This window comes from Haematobia irritans, chromosome 2 (genome assembly GCF_050003625.1).
Source record: "Haematobia irritans isolate KBUSLIRL chromosome 2, ASM5000362v1, whole genome shotgun sequence".
Lineage (NCBI taxonomy): Eukaryota > Metazoa > Arthropoda > Insecta > Diptera > Muscidae > Haematobia > Haematobia irritans.
The window spans coordinates 116,762,193-116,782,705 of NC_134398.1; the positions used below are offsets into that span (position 1 = coordinate 116,762,193).

At 34.1% G+C, this 20,513-nt stretch overlaps 1 protein-coding gene across 3 annotated transcripts in view; it reads left to right on the forward strand.

Annotated features, from left to right (window-relative positions):
- Positions 1-16,719: 16,719 nt before the first annotated feature.
- capu (formin protein cappuccino) overlaps positions 16,720-20,513 on the forward strand; it is a 398,823-nt gene continuing 395,029 nt past the window's right edge. For all 3 annotated transcript variants that reach the window (XM_075295921.1, XM_075295922.1, XM_075295925.1), the window contains exon 1: positions 16,720-16,992. In XM_075295921.1, coding sequence (XP_075152036.1) covers positions 16,759-16,992 — 234 coding nt within the window. In that variant the 5' untranslated portion in view covers positions 16,720-16,758. The remainder of the gene's footprint in view (positions 16,993-20,513) is intronic.

Below are 20,513 nucleotides of genomic sequence, written 5' to 3' on the forward strand. Positions count from 1 at the left end.
TTGCTAACACTTATACAGAAATCAAGATTAATACAGTAGACAAACAGACATGGATAAAAGGATTCAAGGATTCACACTGCAACATATGAATTGAATATTAAATGCTTGACAACCATCCCAGGCAGTTGTAGTCACTTGAGTTGACGATGATGAAGCTATGTACTCAAATGCTAACTCTAAAGTATTATTAAGTAATCAAAATTTCCCTAGATTTAAATATGTATGCGTTAAGATTATGTAAAGGGTGATTTGTTAAGAGCTTGATAACTTTTTTTTAAAAAAAAAACGCATAAAATTTGCAAAATCTCATCGGTTCTTTATTTGAAACGTTAGATTGGTCCATGACATTTACTTTTTGAAGATAATTTCATTTAAATGTTGACCGCGGCTGCGTCTTAGGTGGTCCATTCGGAAAGTCCAATTTTGGGTAACTTTTTCGAGCATTTCGGCCGGAATAGCCCGAATTTCTTCGGAAATGTTGTCTTCCAAAGCTGGAATAGTTGCTGGCTTATTTCTGTAGACTTTAGACTTGACGTAGCCCCACAAAAAATAGTCTAAAGGCGTCAAATCGCATGATCTTGGTGGCCAACTTACCGGTCCATTTCTTGAGATGAATTGTTCTCCGAAGTTTTCCCTCAAAATGGCCATAGAATCGCGAGCTGTGTGGCATGTAGCGCCATCTTGTTGAAACCACATGTCAACCAAGTTCAGTTCTTCCATTTTTGGCAACAAAAAGTTTGTTAGCATCGAACGATAGCGATCGCCATTCACCGTAACGTTGCGTCCAACAGCATCTTTGAAAAAATACGGTCCAATGATTCCACCAGCGTACAAACCACACCAAACAGTGCATTTTTCGGGATGCATGGGCAGTTCTTGAACGGCTTCTGGTTGCTCTTCACTCCAAATGCGGCAATTTTGCTTATTTACGTAGCCATTCAACCAGAAATGAGCCTCATCGCTGAACAAAATTTGTCGATAAAGAAGCGGATTTTGTGCCACTGATTTTGGTAATAAAATTCAATGATTTGCAAGCGTTGCTCGTTAGTAAGTCTATTCATGATGAAATGTCAAAGCATACTGAGCATCTTTCTCTTTGACACCATGTCTGAAATCCCACGTGATCTGTCAAATACTAATGCATGAAAATCCTAACCTCAAAAGAATCACCCTTTATAAGTCTATTTAGAAAGAAGAACAAATGAACCACAGAGACAGAGAAAAATAAATCACAAACCACTTGGTTTTTTTTCTCCTAGTAAAATGGCCGAATATCCAATTCAACCAAAGATTATGGCATTTTGATGCAATTTAAATGAAGTCTTAAGCATCACAAAGGGATGCAACATTTCTATTGAATATTCCATTATAATTCATTTATCTTCTTTCTTTGTCTTTTTATCGGCTATAAACGATTTTGAAATAGAACTGAGAAGAAAATAAATTTCCTTTTTTGGATTTTTATCATCTTGCCCAAATCGCATTTCCATTGACAAAATCGGATGTGAAAATACGAAGATGAAAATAGGCTGTAAGGGGGAAATGTTTCTACGATTAGTTTTGGAGGAAAAACAATCAATTTAGAAGGAGCATAAGGATATGGACTACAGAAAAAAGACCAAACAATTTTCATATAGGTTCAATTTACTTTTCAATATGGTTTCTTTTAATTCTATTAATTCTTTGTCTATTTTTGGATCAAAGGAATACGTTGAATTAAGCATCACCCAGCAAAAAAACTTGTAAGTTCATCTAAAGCTATAATTTTATAAGCAATTCTAAAAATGTGCTGTCAAAGATGTATTTTTTTTTTGTACTACATACACGGACGAAAAAGACTGTTTCTCATATGTTTGGGTGTAAAAATTATATGTTTGGAACTCAAATTTTTTTAACACAATATTTTTGAGTGCACACTCAAAAAAAAGAGAACTCTCTATTTCACTAAAGCCAATTTAACTTTATTTTAGTTCATGGAATTATTATGTTTAGAGAAAGTTTTCTTTACTCTAATAATTTTTTGTGTACGTTAGTTAAATTAACTAAACCCGAGGAAAAAAATATACTCCAATGAAGCATAAAGATGAACTAAATTTGTGTCTTCCACAAAATAGTTCAGAATTTCTTTAAATTTGTAAATTTTACCAAAAATGCGTCCATCATGAACTTCGTATGTCACTAAAGACATTCTTGCAATTTTGAACTCCAAGTTTTTCCTTGAAACTACACAATTTTCTTTAACAAGTGAAAAAACTTAGTTATGTCAAATAAATTTTCTTAAATTGGTCGAAAAATATTTACTTATTTTTATGACATCGGCGTGATGCCAACGTTTGTAATACTGTTTAGTTAAAATTTTCTACAAATATTCAAAATTTTCTAAAATTAACAGAAAGTTTTCTTCCTGGTGGGTTCACTGTTTTTTCAGTGCAAGCATATAATGTTATAAACTAGCATAACATGTTTGGGACATATATGTTAATATGTTAGAACATATTATGTTTGGGACATAAAATGTTTGTAAATATAATATGCTTAGATGCAGACATATATTAATTGGGAAATAGTCTATAAACATACATGTGTTTAGAAAGAGAGACCTAGAGAGTATGCTGCAATAATGGAAGTAACCAATTGACGCCTTAAAAATATATCCACACAAAGAAAATTTCATTAAAAATTTTTACTACCAGTGTATGCCCTAAGGCGAAACAGAATATGTTTGAACAATACAAACAATATTTTGTTTGGACCAATCCTGAAAATATATATACTTGAAGCAAAATGTGTTTGGGGTATATGTTACAGAAGCGATTTTTTGAGGGTGTAGAAAGTCCTTTTAATTCAATTTTTTATAACTCAGTTTATTTTTATATGTAATTTTAACTTTTTTTGTTACAAATAGGTTAAAAACAGAGTAAGAATTAACAAAATGATACATTTTATTTAAATTATGTTAAAAAAAATGCGAAATCCATTCTAGAAAAATTGCGAATTGGATTAAGAAGTTGAATTAAATTCAGCGCAGTTGCTGTTAAAATGTTGGACATCCGTCCTATGACAAGCACATGTTAAATTCATCGCTTCTGCGCCAATTTTGCAACTTCCGAATAAAAAAAAACATTTTCACTACTTTGTGGCGACGTTTTTTTATTTGCTGGGTAGATCAATTCGAAAAATTCGATCGTGGTGATGAGGGAGGGTGGTGAAAATAGCGAATTTTCAGCTAATCGGCTTTTTATCAAAAAGAAAATAATTGTGATTTTTTTTATAATTTCAAGTCCAAGTCGATTAACATCCATTCCATCCAAACACCGTTAGCGCTACGTTGGCTTACGAACTTTTAAACCTTACTGAGGACACGTCTATCTTCGTTCCTATATTTTCAGTTAAAATTAACCGGATTAACATGAAAATGGCCTTAAAAGTCTTAGGTTATGTGTTAGGTAAGGCGACAGCTAGTTATTTCAGGCTCGATAAGATTATTCAGTCCAATGTGATACCACAGTGATGGACTTCTTCTCTTATCTCTTATGAGTGCTGCCCGATTCAGTGTTTAAGGCAAAGAGAAGGCAACTTCTCATTGCCTTGTCAGATAGGAAAATTTTTGATAATTTTAGAAAAATGAACTAAACCGTAATACAAACGCAGATGTCACGCCGATCTCATAAAAATAAGTAAATATTTTTCGACAAATTCAAGAAAATTTATTAGACATAATTATTGTTTTTTCACTTGTAAAAGACAATTTCGTAGTGCGAAGGAAAAAATTGGAGTTCAAAATTGCAACAATGTCTTTAGTGTAATACGATGTTCAAGGCTTTCTCTCCTTTTTTAGTTAATTTAACCAACGCACACAAAAAATGACTACATTCAAGAAAACTTTTTCAAAACATAGCAATTCCATGAACTAAAATAGAGGTAAATTGCCTTTAGTGACATATAGGGTTCACTTTTTTTGAGTGTATGAAGCTTATAAGTTTTCTGTCCTGCAACTCTACGATGAAGAATATGATGTATGACATATGGGCAAGATCTGTGTCACAAGGTTTCGGCTACTTCTTATGGTGGCCATATTAAAACATAGTTCGAAACAGCCCTCTTGCAATCTGAACCCCATATTACCATAATAATACAAAGGTTAGTTTAGGTATAGTGGCAGCCCTTAGACTATTCAGGCCATTGTGATACAAACGTGGTGAACTTCTCTTATCACTGAGTGCTGCCCGTGCTGCTTAGCTCAATGACAAGGGACCTACTTTTTTATAATCGATTCCGAACGACGTTCAACATTGTGGTGAAACCACTTAGAGAAGCTTAGAAACACTCAAAAATGTCACCAGCAATACTGGGAGGGGATGAACCACCGCTGAAAAACTTTTTGGTGTTCGGTCGAAACTGGGATTGAACCCACGACCAAGGCAAGCATGCTACCCATTGAACCACGGTTGCTCAACCACCGTGGCTAAAGTCCTCCAAACTTAAAATTAAGGTCATATCTCCAGTTATTTTCACTTCAGTTCTAAATTTCTTGAATCGTCTCTCTCCGATATTATCGAGTTCCTTTTACCTCTAACCTTAGAAATCATCAAAGAATGATGGAAATTAAAAATAAGTACATTGCAATAGTGTAGATAATTTGACATTTTCCATTCCATTAGATTTTCCATTGTATACTCAAAGTGTTTGTGATTTATTTTTATTTTTCCTCCACTACGGATGATATATATTTTTTTATTTTCTTTTAATTAAGTGTAAATATGATTTCGTTTATTTTAGGCAAATTGCACTGGTGATATACATATACACGTACTTACATATACACCTATATTTTACATTTTACAAATACACAAATAGCTGTAGTTATAGATCTAATATAAAATTATTCAACTGCACATATTTGTGGCATTTATTTTAAAAGTATTTTACAAAAACAAAAACAGTAAAAATAAAACGTAAAAAATTATAAAACTAAACTAAAAAAGTAGTGGTAGGAAAAACCACAAACGTAAATTATTTACACAGAAAAGAAATTCTCTACAATTTACAATTTTCCTTTTTATATGTCAAAGAGTATTCTTAATTGTTTTCTTTTCTGTGTATTTAAGCAAAATTTTGTAAATAAAAGAAAAAAATTTTAATTAAAATAAATATCATATACGGGAAATATGAAAATATGATGTCACATAAAATTAATCAAATCGATAAAAAAAACACATGTATGACAAATCTACCCCGCAAAAAATACATTTATTAAACGAGAGAAAAATTATTTCACATGAAATATTCAAATTATTTAGTTTTTGGGGCATCAACTGTATTTTGTTTAATTTAATGTCTCTGAAACAAAAGCATATGCATGCTGTGTTGGTTTGGTAATATGTAGCATCAATGATCGTTAATCACTCAGAGTACGGCATATTCTCCTTTAGTACCAATTGGACTAAAGCCCTTCAACAACACAGTCGCGTTGTGTTTATTTCCAGTAATCACATAACTTCCAAAGAAGTGAAATGGATCTCTAATTTGACCTAACCTAAACTATCCTACATTAAGCGATGTTAATAGCTCCTCTAATTTGTAAAACCTTCTCAAAACAATTTTCATGGAAGAGAAAAGGCCAAACAGCACAGGTTCAAATTCCCTCTTGGATGAACATTTTCATTTCCCTTCACGTGTTTTTTTTTTTTGACGGAGAACATGGAACTTTTTTGCGTCAAACATTTTGTTTTTTCTCCAATCATATACCCGGTTGGCGACATCAGATGTTCCCCGATCAAAAATAAATTTTTGCTCTTGAAATATGTTTGCGAGGATCATATTGCTTCTCTTGGTATATGGTTTCAATTGTGAACAGTAAAATTAGCATGTGCGGATTCTGTTTTGTTTGACTTGAAGAGAATCTGACAAAACTGTTATCATCCATCTGCTGAAAAAATTAAAATCTGGAGACTCATTTTTATGAGACTAACTCAAATGATCACATCAGAAATAACTTCAAATTGGTAAGCGGTTACAATTAAATGAAAATCTTGATTAGAACAGGTAGAAAATAAGAGGAAAGTACTTCTCTGCAGCATTACCAAATGCTAAATTGTAAACGTGGACAACAAATCTACCCGTTTACTTCCAACTAATACACAATTAATCGAAACCCATAAGAAACACAAAAGGCTTAACGTTTTTAGTCAAATCTCCCCCTAAGTAACAATAAACTTATCTCATGTCTATGGTTAGGGTGCACGCTTTTATACATGGTGTCATGGAATGGATCAAGATTCGACTAAGGTTAAAGATTCAGGCTCACTTAGACTATTCAGTCCATGTGATTCGACTAAGTAATGTCAGTAATATTTCCGAGTTTTTCAATTGGTTTCACAATCAAGTCAAATTAGAACAATTTTTTGTTCTAACTGATTTTTTCTTGAGTGTACCAGCAATTACAAACCAACCATCATTCATCTATAGCTTGACACAATTGTACTAAACTAGGTATATTCATCATACCAAAAGTACAATGGTACCACAATGACCTATTATGATACAATCTGAATTATTCAGTACATTTGGAAAATGCTTAAGAATCCAAGAGATTCTAAAAAAGTAGTTTGGATGACCAATTTGTGATCGTCTCCAATGAATTTTACATGGGCTTGTCACGGAAAAACGGAAGTAATTCGTTTTCGGATCGTTTGCATTGCTTTATTGTTTGTTGGTTTATATTCTTTTTTGCGACACTTAACAGTACAAAATTTAAATTTTGACTTCAAACAGTCAAATAGCGTATTTTCTAAGGCTGGTTCAAAAGAACTTCATCGGAAATGGAACAAATTTGATGGGGGGATCCCGGGATGCTCTTAAAACGAAATGTGTAGAGTAATAAAATACAATTTCGAAAAATTATTTCTAGAATTCTAAATCCTAATTCTAAAATGAGTGTTATCTACATTCTCAAACAGAGACGTTTCCAACTGAAGATCTTATGTTCGTCCTTTTAATAAGAAGATATTATTAACAATTTTTGTAAGTTAGGAGGGGCAGTCCTTTATTGCAGGCTCATTTAGACGACTCATTACATTGAGATACCACAGGTGGAGAGCCTTTTTCTTATCAATGGTGCTGTCCGATTTGCTCAGTGAGAAGGGACCTAATTAAAATAGCCGTGTCTGAACGGGGTTTCGCAGGGTATAATAAGTTTATGCATTTGTATGTAACGCCAAGAACGAAAAGTCTGAGACCCATCTTTTAGTGTACCGATCGTCTTAGAATTAAATTCTCAGTCGTTTTAGCGATGTCCGTCTGTCTGTCTGTCCGTCTGTCTGTCCGTCTGTCTGTCTGTCTGTTGGTGTATTTTTGTGTGCAAAATACAGCTCGCAGTTTTAGTCCGATTGTCCTAAAATTTAGTATAGGGTCCAGTTTCGGCTCAAAGATGATCTCTATTGATTTTGGAAAAAATCGGTTCAGATTTAGATATGGCTGCCATATATATTTTTCACCGATCTGGTTATAATTGGCGTGTATATCAACCGATCTTCCTCAAATTCCGTACATCCGAATATTTTATGAGTCTCGAAAAACTTGCAAAATATCAGCCAAATCGGTTCAGATTTAGATATAGCTTCCATATATAGCTTTCGCCCAATTCATATGACCACAGAGGCCAATTTTTAACTCCGATTTAGTTGAAATTTTGCACAGGGAGTAGAATTAGCATTGTTGATATGCGTGCCAAATTTGGTTGAAATCGGTTCAGATTTAGATATAGCTCCCATATATATGTTTTTCTGATTTCGATAAAAATGGTCAAAATACCAATATTTTCCTTGTCAAATCGCCACTGCTTAGTCGAAAAGTTGTATAAATGACTCTTATTTTCCTAAACTTCTAATACATATATATCGAGAGATAAATCATAAATAAACTTTTGCGAAGTTTCCTTAAAATTGCTTCAGATTTAAACGTTTCCCATATTTTTTTACTAACATTGTGTTCCACCCTAGTGCATTAGCCGACTTCAATTTAGAGTCTATAGATTTTGTAGAAGTCTATCAAATTCTGTCCAGATCGAGTGATACTTAAATGTATGTATTTGAGACAAACCTTTATATATAGCCCCCAACACATTTGACGGATGTGATATGGTATCGAAAATTTAGATCTACAAAGTGGTGCAGGGTATAATATAGTCGGCCCCGCCCGACTTTAGACTTTCCTTACTTGTTGGAAGTAATTTTTCAAGAGTTGTTCGTATTCAATTTCCCAATATTAGGTATACGCGGCGACAAGTGTGAAGAAACAGTTTTATAATTTAGAACAATTTCTAGAAATTGAAAGCTGATACAATTTTGAGTTCCCTTGGAAGTTCCAAAAATTGATTTTTCATCCCTGGCTTCAGTACTTTTGTGATGTTTAGTGTATCTATATCAACAAAAAATTGGGGCGATTTGTCATTGCATGAATGAATTTGGTTTTAAATTTGCAATCTCAATATTTTCATAAAGCATTTTCTCTCTCATTTGCCATTGCACGTAATAATTGTACTTTTCATAGTCATAACGGACAAGTAACAAAATAATAAAGAAAAAATCAATATAGATTTAGTCAAATTGATGGAAAATATTTATTTTGTGGGTATTAAATACAATTTCATTTTTGTTTTCTGCTGAGCAATTCCATTGGTATTTATTTAGTAATGACGATTATAATAATAAAAATACACACACACACCCACACACATATTTACAGATATTTAAAATAATCAAAGAAGAAGAGAGTGGTAAGGGTTATTTCCTTTTCCTATGGCGAAATGTATGTAAATGTATTAAATATGAAATTACAATTAAGTTTTACTTTTACTATTACCATAGAAATATACATTAGACATTTAATTAAAAGCATAGACATTATAAACGATTGAATAAATTTAAAAATAATCTCCAAAATGAAAATTTGTGTCTTTATTACATCGCATGTTTGGACTTAAAAGGTGAGTTTGAATGTAATGAGGATTTTGTTAGCAATGCAAATCCTAAAAGGAAATATTTATTCAAATACAGTGAGACCTCTAATAAATGGACATCCACGACTCCACATTTGGGAGGGAGGTCCATTTATGCGTGGTTATATTTACTCGTAATGAAGACTGTCATTCGGGATCAATTTTTAGGGATCCTGGGATCCCGGGATCCCGAAATTTTATGGATTTTTTAAATATAATATGTAATAGCAATCTACAGCGCAAAAAATTGTTGTACATTAAACTAATTTAGTTTAATTCAATTTATTAACAAAAAAATAACAAAAGAACACAAAAATTAATTAAAAACCAATTACAAATGCTATCATACTTAACGAACACTTAGTTCAACTGAACAATATCAAGAAAAGAAAGACAAAAAATATGACAAAATAAATTAAAACCCATTTCGCTATTTTACTCAGCAAAACATTTTAAGGATTTTGATTAGATTTGGTATATTTTCATAATCCTTAATCCTTTTGTACTTCATCGTTTTAAGTACCTTCTTAAAAATATCAAGGCATCCAAATTTTTATCAGATAAACACAATCTTGCCATATTGTCGACGGACCTTTTGTTGTTGTTGTAGCCCTTTGGAGTTGGTATTTTCGAATTTTTCGGGAAATAAGCATACTCCAAATGGGGGTTTGCAGTCCTTGGACAGGGTTGGAAACCCTGTGTCCGCCCCGGGCCGTAGACCCGACTGCAACGAGGGCGGCCGGACCTTTTGTTGTTGTTGTTGTTGTAACAGTTTATTGTGATTTCATCCATTTTTATGTTATACGCTTTGGTACTTCAGCTTGTGGCCAGATCGAGGAACTCTGCGACTAAGGTGGGGTGCGTCCAGAGTGACCTGGCGGTAAGTCGGGTTGGTTTAGCTGGGCAAGAGAAAAGATGACGCGTGTCGTGTGGCCCTTGGTTGCAAATTGGACATACGTCAGCTACGCTGCTATCAATCACTGATAAATAGGAATTGAGGTGGCTGCACTTGCCTGATCTTAACTGGGCTAAAACTACCCTAGTCTGCCGTGGGAGGTCTGTTTCCTCCGGTGCTATGGGCGGTGGACGGACTCCGAGAACAGGATTAACCTTGTAGCTTCTCACCGCTTCAGCTACAGTATCCTCATGAATCCTGTTCAAACCTGCCTGGTACGCTGCTTGATCTAGAGGTTCTCTTTTGTAGCGCTGGATCTCGCGCTCTAGATTATGTATATCAACCCTTACGTTCCTGGGTGGTGGTTGTGCATCCATGAGATGGTGGTTTGGATGATTACTGCGATAACAACCCAGGAGATACTGCTTTGACAACATGTAGTTATGTCTTCGCACAGGGATGATCTTTGTCTCCACATAAAGGTGATCCAGGGGTGTGCTGCGGAGACACCCAGTCGCAGTTCTAAGGGCAGCGCTCTGACAGGTTTGAATGTTATTCCACTGCGTATCACCAGTCTGCGGTGTCCACACTGGCGCTGCATAATTTACCACTGACCGGCCAATTTCCTTATAGGTAGTTAACAAGGTTTCTTTGTCCGCACCCCAAGTACTGCCGGCAAGTTACTTGAGGACCTTGTTTCTACCACGGAGCTTATTACAAATTGCAGTGGCATGGGCAGACGACCTGAAAAGGCTGTCGAATGTGACCCCAAGAATCTTGGGGTACCTTTTGTCATTGCCACAAATTACATTTCAGATGAACTCATTCTTCAAAGGATGACCTTATCGTTTAGTTCGATTTTTGATGAACTTGTGTTTTGTATAGTATACCTCATGTATAATAAGTTTTTACTCAAGGTGTACCATAAATTTTTATTAACTCAATTTGTCGAGTATGAAATCTAAGGGCCGTTTGCACTGAATGAAGACTCAAATTTATTAATAAATATGCTAAAAAGCCATCAATTATTAAAAATAAAAAATTCCGGGATTCTGGATTAATCCCGTCCCGAAAACCCCGGGATTTCTGGACGGGATTTGTCTCGAGTGACAGCCCTTTATTTAATGTAGTAATAGTCCCCTTTTCTGACTGTTAAAGTTTCAGAAGTTGCACTGTATACAATTTCAGTTGCATAATAGCCGATTTAAATAAAACGATATAGTATTTACTATAAAATTTTATTTAAATTATAGAAAATTAAAATAGGACTGTAATCACTGAATAAACTTTAAGAAGATATAATTTCTATTTAGGATATTATAGGATACAAAATTCGCTGGTCTCCGAGGTCCACTTCGATGTGCCTTGTAAAACTATATCGCATTTTTAAGGAACAATTTGCATTAACGAAGTCATCCTTTCATCCGTCACAGAATATTTTGAAGGATACGATAATTATATAATCCCTCTGGAAAAAAATCAAAAGCAAAAAATCCGAAGCATATCGATATGGGTTTAATTTATTGATGGGAGTGACCTCGGCTTATTTATTTGATGTTAAGGAAGAAGAAAAATTCCATGTAAAATACAATATTTCCGGGCGAATACAACAATTTTATTTAAGCTGTGCTTTTTTTTCTTCAAATGGTGCCGCCCATATCATTATTACTTGTCGGACAGCACTTACTTTTAAGAGAGGGCCACTCATTGAAGAGTTTCATATACACGCAGAGAAGAAACATGATTGTCACAATCAAATTCGAAGAGCAAAATAATATGATAGGAGCTATTTTCACCTGCACCATGTTGGCTCAGTGAACATAGTTCAGAAATATATAATTGTAATCTTCTAATATTTTATGATATTGATAAAAATAAATTTGTTTCAATTAAAAGAAAACAGTCACGATATAAAATGTTATAATAAATATTCGTCCAAAATTTTTTCTACCATTAAAAAGAATATGGTCACAATTTAAAATGTTATGATCTTCATAAAAAAACTTTTTTCGTCAGCGATAAAAGGACGCCATTTGAGCAACAACAGTCGGCTGACGCCCAAAATGAAATCCGTCTGTACATGCTCGATGTTTTTATAGAATTCTTTTCGCCGCAAAAAAGTTAAAAAAATTAAATTCTCACGACCATTTAATTGTCTCAAATCCTATCATTTAAATAATAGAACATGTTTGCGACATTTGAGAAGCATTTAAATGCTTATTGCTAACACACATTTTTCTCGGCTAGAAAATACATCGCGACAATTACTAGAGTATGTAAATCTAAATGGATGCGATAAATATTTAAAAACATGTATTTTCTGTGCGTGTTCTATCATTTAAATAATAGAACATGTTTGCGACATTTGAGAAGCATTTAAATGCTTATTGCTAACACACATTTTTCTCGGCTAGAAAATACATCGCGACAATTACTAGAGTATGTAAATCTAAATGGATGCGATAAATATTTAAAAACATGTATTTTCTGTGCGTGTAGTGCATATATACATTTCACCGGGCGATGTTGGATACAATTGTTATAAAATTTAAAAAATTTTAAAAATTGTTTCGACAATTCGTTAACCAGTTTTTATCGCTGGATCACATTCAATGAAATTTTCAAATTTCTTGACTCTAACAGAAAAGGACATGCAGAATCATTAACATGGACCGCTCGTGATGTTTTTTTATTTGTTTATTTATTTATTTATTAAGAACTAAATCTTATCGGATATGTGCTAGGGTAATTTGCAGATTTAAACAATAACAATCGAAATATTAAATTATAACTATATATCTATTATAAAAATGAATATTAATTGAAAATTTCAATTAAAAATTTTAGTTAACTCCTTTTTAAATATAGAAATGTTGCTAATTGTTTGGATATGGTGAGGTAGAGTGTTCCATAGACGTATGGTTGAAATGAAAAATTGTCTTTCAGATATTAGACTTTTAAATTTTGTTTGTATAATCTTCTTTCCTCTGTTTGATCTGGAAAAAGATAATTTTCCATATAGATTCCAGTTTCTTTGGAATAAATTAGTTTATGTAGGAATACCAAGTTTTTATATTTCAGCAAGTTCTCAAAACTAATGTTGAATATTTTGAATGCGAATTGAGAGATTCTTTCATATTTCTTCTTGTTAAATACATATCGCGTAATATTGTTGTAGGTAGTTTTTAATTTAGTAAAATCGGCATAGCTACAATTAGAAAATACTTCAGCACCATAAAGTAATGTTGATATCACATATGTTTTGGCTAGTAGCTTTCGAAAGGTGTTGCTAATTGAACGATCCAAAGATTTCTTAACATCCCGTACACTTTCCCAGCTACTAAGTTGATGTGATTAGACCAATTAAGTTTTTCATTGACTATTATTCCAAGGTTGGTAGATGAAGGCACATATATTATAGATGAAGGCACATATATTATAGTGTTGCCATTTAGCTTTACTTCACGAACGGATATAGGACAAACTCGTTTACTTATTATTATGCATTTGGATTTATTTCGATTAATGTTTTACAACATTTTCGTGATAATATTCATCTATGGAATGCATCATTACGTTTGTTAATAAGTATTTTAATTGAATCATTGAACCATGGTTGATTATTATGTTTGACTCCTTTATGTCTAAGAGTAACAAGTAAAAAAAGATTGGGAGAAATCTACACGCACAGAAAAACCATGTTTGGACATGGTTGCCGCATCCATTTAATGCTTATCTAGAGTATGTAATTGTCGCGAAAACCATGTATTTTGTCTTTGTAAAAATAATTTTCGAGCGGAGAAAAATATATGCTGGAAATGAGCATTTAAATGGTTCTCAACATGTTCTATTATTTAAATGATAGATTCTGAGACCATTACAGGGCCGGGAAAATCATGTACCTGATCATTCAATTTTTTTTTACTTTTTTGCACGGAAAAAGTATTTTTATAGCTTACGTATAGACAAGTCTAGAACCATTACATGGCCATAAAGACCATGTACATTGTTTTCGTGACCATTTAATTTTTTGCAGCGAAAAGAATATTATAAAAACATTGAGCAGATACACACGATTTTCATTTTGCGCGTCAGTCGTGTATTCATTGTTTCTTGGAATGGACGGAGAATACGGAATTACTGTGTTTTGTGTTCATTTATTTATTCAGAAGTGGCACGTGGTTTTATGTCAGCATAAAAGAAGGGAAGTGTAATTGAAAAAATGTACCTGTTTTTTGTTCTGCATTTTGATGTATGGTATAATTTATTTTTAATTGTAGTTACATGATGTTTGCATTGGTACATTTGATGGTCACGAAGTAAATATGGATTGATTACTTATTGTTGAAATTGAACGAAAATAGAGTGTGTAAAAGTTTATGATGCTTGCTTGCACGACATTATAAATACAAATAAAGAATGATTTCATTTACAAATAAATAAAAACCAATAAATAAAGTTAATTTTGTGTTTTCTTTTCTCAAGTGGCGTCCTTTTTTCGACGACGGAAAAAGTTTTTTCATAAAGATCAAAACATTTTAGGTGGTGACCATGTTCTTTTAACTGGAAGAAAACCATTTTTGACAAATACCATAAGATTTTAGATCGTGACCATTGTTTTTTAATTCAAACAAACAATTTTTTATCAATATAATAACATTTTAGATGAGGACAATTTTATTTTTCTTAGAACCATGTTCACTGAGCCAACATGGTTGCAGGTGAAAATGTTACATGGTCGCCGCAAAAATAGCTCCTATCATATTATTTTGCTCTTCGAATATGATTGTGACAATCATGTTTCTTCTCTGCGTGTATAAAAAAAATGTTACGACAGAAAGAATGTATTTGCCTTTTCCCAAAAAAATGGTCAAAATTCGATATTTTTTTGAAATTCTAATTTTTGGACTTTACAAATTTTAATCTAAAGCACATGGGTACATATTTTTTTCTTCTAGAACTCATAGAATTTGGTAGGGAATGCAGTTAAAAAGAAAAATTACGAATCTACTCAAAAATGGAACTTCACTATACTGACCCCACTTTGTCACAATTTTGCAAAAAAAAAAAATTGTGGGGCCTATATCTTGCGAACGGTAAAAGATAATTGCATACGCACTCAAACGGAAATTAACTACCGTTTGTCAGGTTCGTGTAAATTTAGGTTATGTAGATATTTGGTTTTGATATTTGAATGGTAAGAAGGGGCTTCCCCTACAAATATCAACAAATTAAGTAAGTAGTTCCCATATAGACAGAACACTTCTCCTTTCCAGAAAACCAGATATCTTTTAATTTTCAACAAATTGGGCAAGGAGGTGGTGCCCCTCCCCGACCAGATATCGAAAAACCACATACCCTAGGTTACGTTAAAGTGGCAGCCCGATTTGATTCACGCTCACTTAGACTACGAATATTCAGTCCATTGTGATACACATACCCTATATTCATTTCATAATTTTCCCTATTAATTCCAAGTTAATCGAAGAAGTTTAGATCTTTCACTATTTCACAGGGAAGTTTCCCTTCCTGACCAGTTATCGAAATATCATGTACACTGCATTAATCACCTTCTCTCACGTTTCCAATAAATTTCAAGTAAATCGGAGAAGTATAGATTTTTCTCTATTCTTTTAAAAAAGGGACGTCCCTTCCCCGATCAAATATCGAAAAATTCTTCACATTCCCTGAAAAATTTTAAAAATATCGAAGAGCTTTTTTCAACTTTCAAAATGTCGGGCAAGGGGAAGATGCCTTCCCCTACCAAATAAAGTAACGGATCTTTATATACACGCGACACCCAGCCTTCCCTTAAAATGTTAAGCATATCGGAAACCTCTTTCCTAGCCAAATTTGGAAAAATTTACGCACACAATATTAAAGTACAGTGTAAAAACTAAACTTCTCCGAATTAGTTGAAATGTCTAGAGGACGTTGTTTAGTGTTTTCATTGTACTTTAAAAAATTCGGGCAAGGGGGAGAGTCACCCTCCCTTATCAAATAACGAAAAATAAAGGAGCGGGTCTTTGTCTAGACATCACCTCCAACCTTCTCTGAAAATTGCAAGCAAATCGGAGAATTTTGATCCAATTTTCTAAGAGTCGATCAAGTGGGAATTCCCCGATCGGATATCAAAACATTGTGTACCGTATATTCACCACATGATCATCCTCTGCCAGCATTTCTAAGTTCCATTTTATCCTCATCGCTACCACAGACTCGTTAGTAGCACTGCAACAATCGCCAACTGTGATGGGGAAGCGTATGAAAATGTATGAAATGTACATGAAAGTATTTTGCCATCACTATTGTTACAAGAGCCATTTTATATTTTGTGAAACACCAAGCGCAACTAGCTTCTCCATCGAGAATAAAAGCACTCAACATCATTATTTTATTAATGCAAAAAATTTTCAAATGTGATGTGGTAGTCGTATAAATGTTATATTTATAAGAATTGTAAACAATCGTGTTTTACTTGACCGCTATGATTCATAAAATTCACTTTTTCTGATAGCTTGAAGGTGCTCCTATTGACGTCGTTTTAAATTTATATGAAAAGGCACCTAATAATTGCACTCATGCGATACTTTTGTAGTAACTTGGCGAGGTACAACTTCTCAATAGTGACGGCGCTTTTCCGACAGGTTTTGGATGTCGTATACGATTGTTTTCGACGTGGTGGGAATTCTCAGAAGCGCCGTCAAATTCAAAAAATGTTGGTAGGGTCCTTGCTGCAGGGTTTTTCGTCAGATATAGTAAATCTACCTTATTAATAATAAAATTTAAAAAGACAAATTTCAAAAAGAAAAACTAACGTCAAAATTCCAGTACATCAAAATTGGAAAAGAAAAAAAATTGAAATATGTGCATGAATAATCTTTCGGTGATTGTGAGAGCAGTGAGAAGACTTATAGCCTCTATGGCGTCAGAACTATTCCAATTGTCTCTTAGTTGCGTTCTTTTTATTTCACATCTTTATTTGGTGGCCTTTACATCACACATCGATGAAGATATTCCAATTCCTCGTTACGATTCTGTCAACGTCTGTAAAGAAAATTGTACAACATGTGATGAGACCACGGACTCCCATACATTGGTAAGTGTTTCATGTGTTGGTTGGGTAGTGGTAATTGGCCATAGCTTTTGCCATTTGACAATCTTGATTGGCCAACAGAAGGGAGGGAAAAGATCGAAAATCGATTTCAATTAATATTTTCATTAAGATTTTAATCACACACAAAGGAACCCCACACATTCACATCAACAATTATCCATGCAATGGACCTCCCACAGAAGGACTTCCATTCACCATGTTGCATGACTTGGCAAAAATTTTAAAGATTATTATGAAGATATTTGGTGGTAATATTGGAGTTGTATTTACAAGCAGATGCTAACAGTGAGTGTCAGACGAATCTACAGTCTATAGCATAGAACAAAACCACATTACGTTCTCATTCCATGCTGGCAATGTTGCCAATACCTCAAGGTATATTTAGGAAGGTAGTTTCAAGCTATCAGATGATTACAATTTTTTCATTTGAGCAGAACTTTGATTGTCGGTATCTTCTTAATGGCATAGGCGTAGCTAAAGGGGTTTTATGGGTTTTTCATCTCCCCCTACCAAATACCATTCCGTATTTCTTCAAATCATGATTATATATCATTGAATTAAATATTATGGTTTCTTCCCATCTATAAGAATTTATTTTTTCTCTTTTTGAGGTATCTTCACAATGAGCACACACCGTAGCTTTTACCCCCTACGAAAATGTTGCTAGCTACGCCAATGTTTAATAGACAATTGTTACAAATAAAAATAAAAATTCAAAATAAAATTATTTTATACCAAAAATTTTGAATTTTCAATTTACTTTAAATTTATGACAGAAAAGTATCGAAATAAATTATCCTCATAATTGATGGTAAGAATTACTTCAATTATTCTTGTAGACCGTATCATATTTCGAAGCATACATCGATCATTTCCAGATTTTCTCTATTTTAAATTTCCAACTTGTTGAACATATTGTTCAACAAGTGAGAAATTTAATTCAATTTGACTGACAATCAAAGTTTCAATATGGCGACTGACATTTTGTTTTTGTAATACTAAAACTACCTTACTAAATCTGCCTTGCCAATACCTTAAATTTCTGCTTTGTTGTGGTTACAATAAATAAGTATATGGAATTTGTAAGATAGAATGGCCCTTCGCTGCCAGTGTTACCAGTATGGGGGATTTTTCCACAAATTTGCAAATTACAATTTACTTTGTTTCTAAGAAATTGTTTATTATTGTGAAATTATTTCGTAAGGACTTGGGTCGAAGTGTTAGCCCCTCATCTGCATACATCACTGATTTGGACAATATATATCAAATATATATAATAGAGTTCATATGGGGGCAACAAGACCTTTCAGAACTAAGTTTTGGATTTTGAAATGTTAATCTTATTGTAACTGGGTGACCGCTACATACCACCTTCTAAGGATTCTGACAAAAAAGACATTTCAACGAACCACGTTAGCCAATTGACGACTACTGACAATATGACACAACCGCGGACATGCCGAAAATAGGTGAGAAACTAAGGGAACATTTTTGGTGTTCTATTAAGACTGGGATTGAACTCATGACTCTAGCAATGTTTAGGTATGCTAAAGATTTCAACATGATCACTCCCTCATCCGCTTTGGCAACAATTTCTGTAATACTTGCCTGAAGTTTACGTAGACAGAAAATTTTTCTTTTCCGAGGAAGTATTATTTGTTTGCGGGTATGTTCTAGCTCTGTGTCTCTATCTATGGTTTCAGAACCTTTTCGGTTCCCTAGAAATGTAAAGCAAATAGTTCAGACGAGCGCGGGCCGTTGAAAAGAGGAAAACTTTAGTTTTCAATTAAAAATTTAGTAAAATTCAGTAATGATAGGCTAATAAATAAACCATTTGATCATTACATATATTAAACCAACGGAAAATGGCGCAATCCCAGGACCGATACAGGTTTAGTCCCTGGTGCACGTATAGAATATGATCACCCCAAACATGGGTCAAGAGCAAAATGTTATTTTTGACCAGTGAACATGGAACATTTCTGTCGCTTCTGTTGTTTTCTCGGTAATCATATAAAGGGTGATTCTTTTGAGGTTAGGATTTTCATGCATTAGTATTTGACAGATCACGTGGGATTTCAGACATGGTGTCAAAGAGAAAGATGCTCAGTATGCTTTGACATTTCATCATGAATAGACTTACTAACGAGCAACGCTTGCAAATCATTGAATTTTATTACCAAAATCAGTGTTCGGTTCGAAATGTGTTTCGCGCTTTACGTCCGATTTATGGTCTACATAATCGACCAAGTGAGCAAACAATTAATGCGATTGTGACCAAGTTTCGCACTCAGTTTACTTTATTGGACATTAAACCAACCACACGAATGCGTACAGTGCGTACAGAAGAGAATATTGCGTCTGTTTCTGAGAGTGTTGCTGAAGACCGTGAAATGTCGATTCGTCGCCGTTCGCAGCAATTGGGTTTGTGTTATTCGACCACATGGAAGATTTTACGCAAAGATCTTGGTGTAAAACCGTATAAAATACAGCTCGTGCAAGAACTGAAGCCGAACGATCTGCCACAACGTCGAATTTTCAGTGAATGGGCCCTAGAAAAGTTGGCAGAAAATCCGCTTTTTTATCGACAAATTTTGTTCAGCGATGAGGCTCATTTCTGGTTGAATGGCTACGTAAATAAGCAAAATTGCCGCATTTGGAGTGAAGAGCAACCAGAAGCCGTTCAAGAACTGCCCATGCATCCCGAAAAATGCACTGTTTGGTGTGGTTTGTACGCTGGTGGAATCATTGGACCGTATTTTTTCAAAGATGCTGTTGGACGCAACGTTACGGTGAATGGCGATCGCTATCGTTCGATGCTAACAAACTTTTTGTTGCCAAAAATGGAAGAACTGAACTTGGTTGACATGTGGTTTCAACAAGATGGCGCTACATGCCACACAGCTCGCGATTCTATGGCCATTTTGAGGGAAAACTTCGGAGAACAATTCATCTCAAGAAATGGACCGGTAAGTTGGCCACCAAGATCATGCGATTTGACGCCTTTAGACTATTTTTTGTGGGGCTACGTCAAGTCTAAAGTCTACAGAAATAAGCCAGCAACTATTCCAGCTTTGGAAGACAACATTTCCGAAGAAATTCCGGCCGAAATGCTCGAAAAAGTTGCCCAAAATTGGACTTTCCGAATGGACCACCTAAGACGCAGCCGCGGTCAACATTTAAATGAAATTATCTTCAAAAAGTAAATGTCATGGACCAATCTAACGTTTCAAATAAAGAACCGATGAGATTTTGCAAATTTTATGCGTTTTTTTTTTAAAAAAAGTTATCAAGCTCTTAACAAATCACCCTTTATATGAAAAAATGTTACAAGTTCACCGTCCAAAAATAACACTTTGCTCTTAAAACACGTTTGAGGTGATCATATTCCTTCTATGGGTGTGTTTATGGACCAGAGCCAGAATGGAAGGAACCGATCACTTTAACATCGGTTTGGCATTGACGGGGTAAGTTTACACTTGAAGAAACGACTTGGATTCATT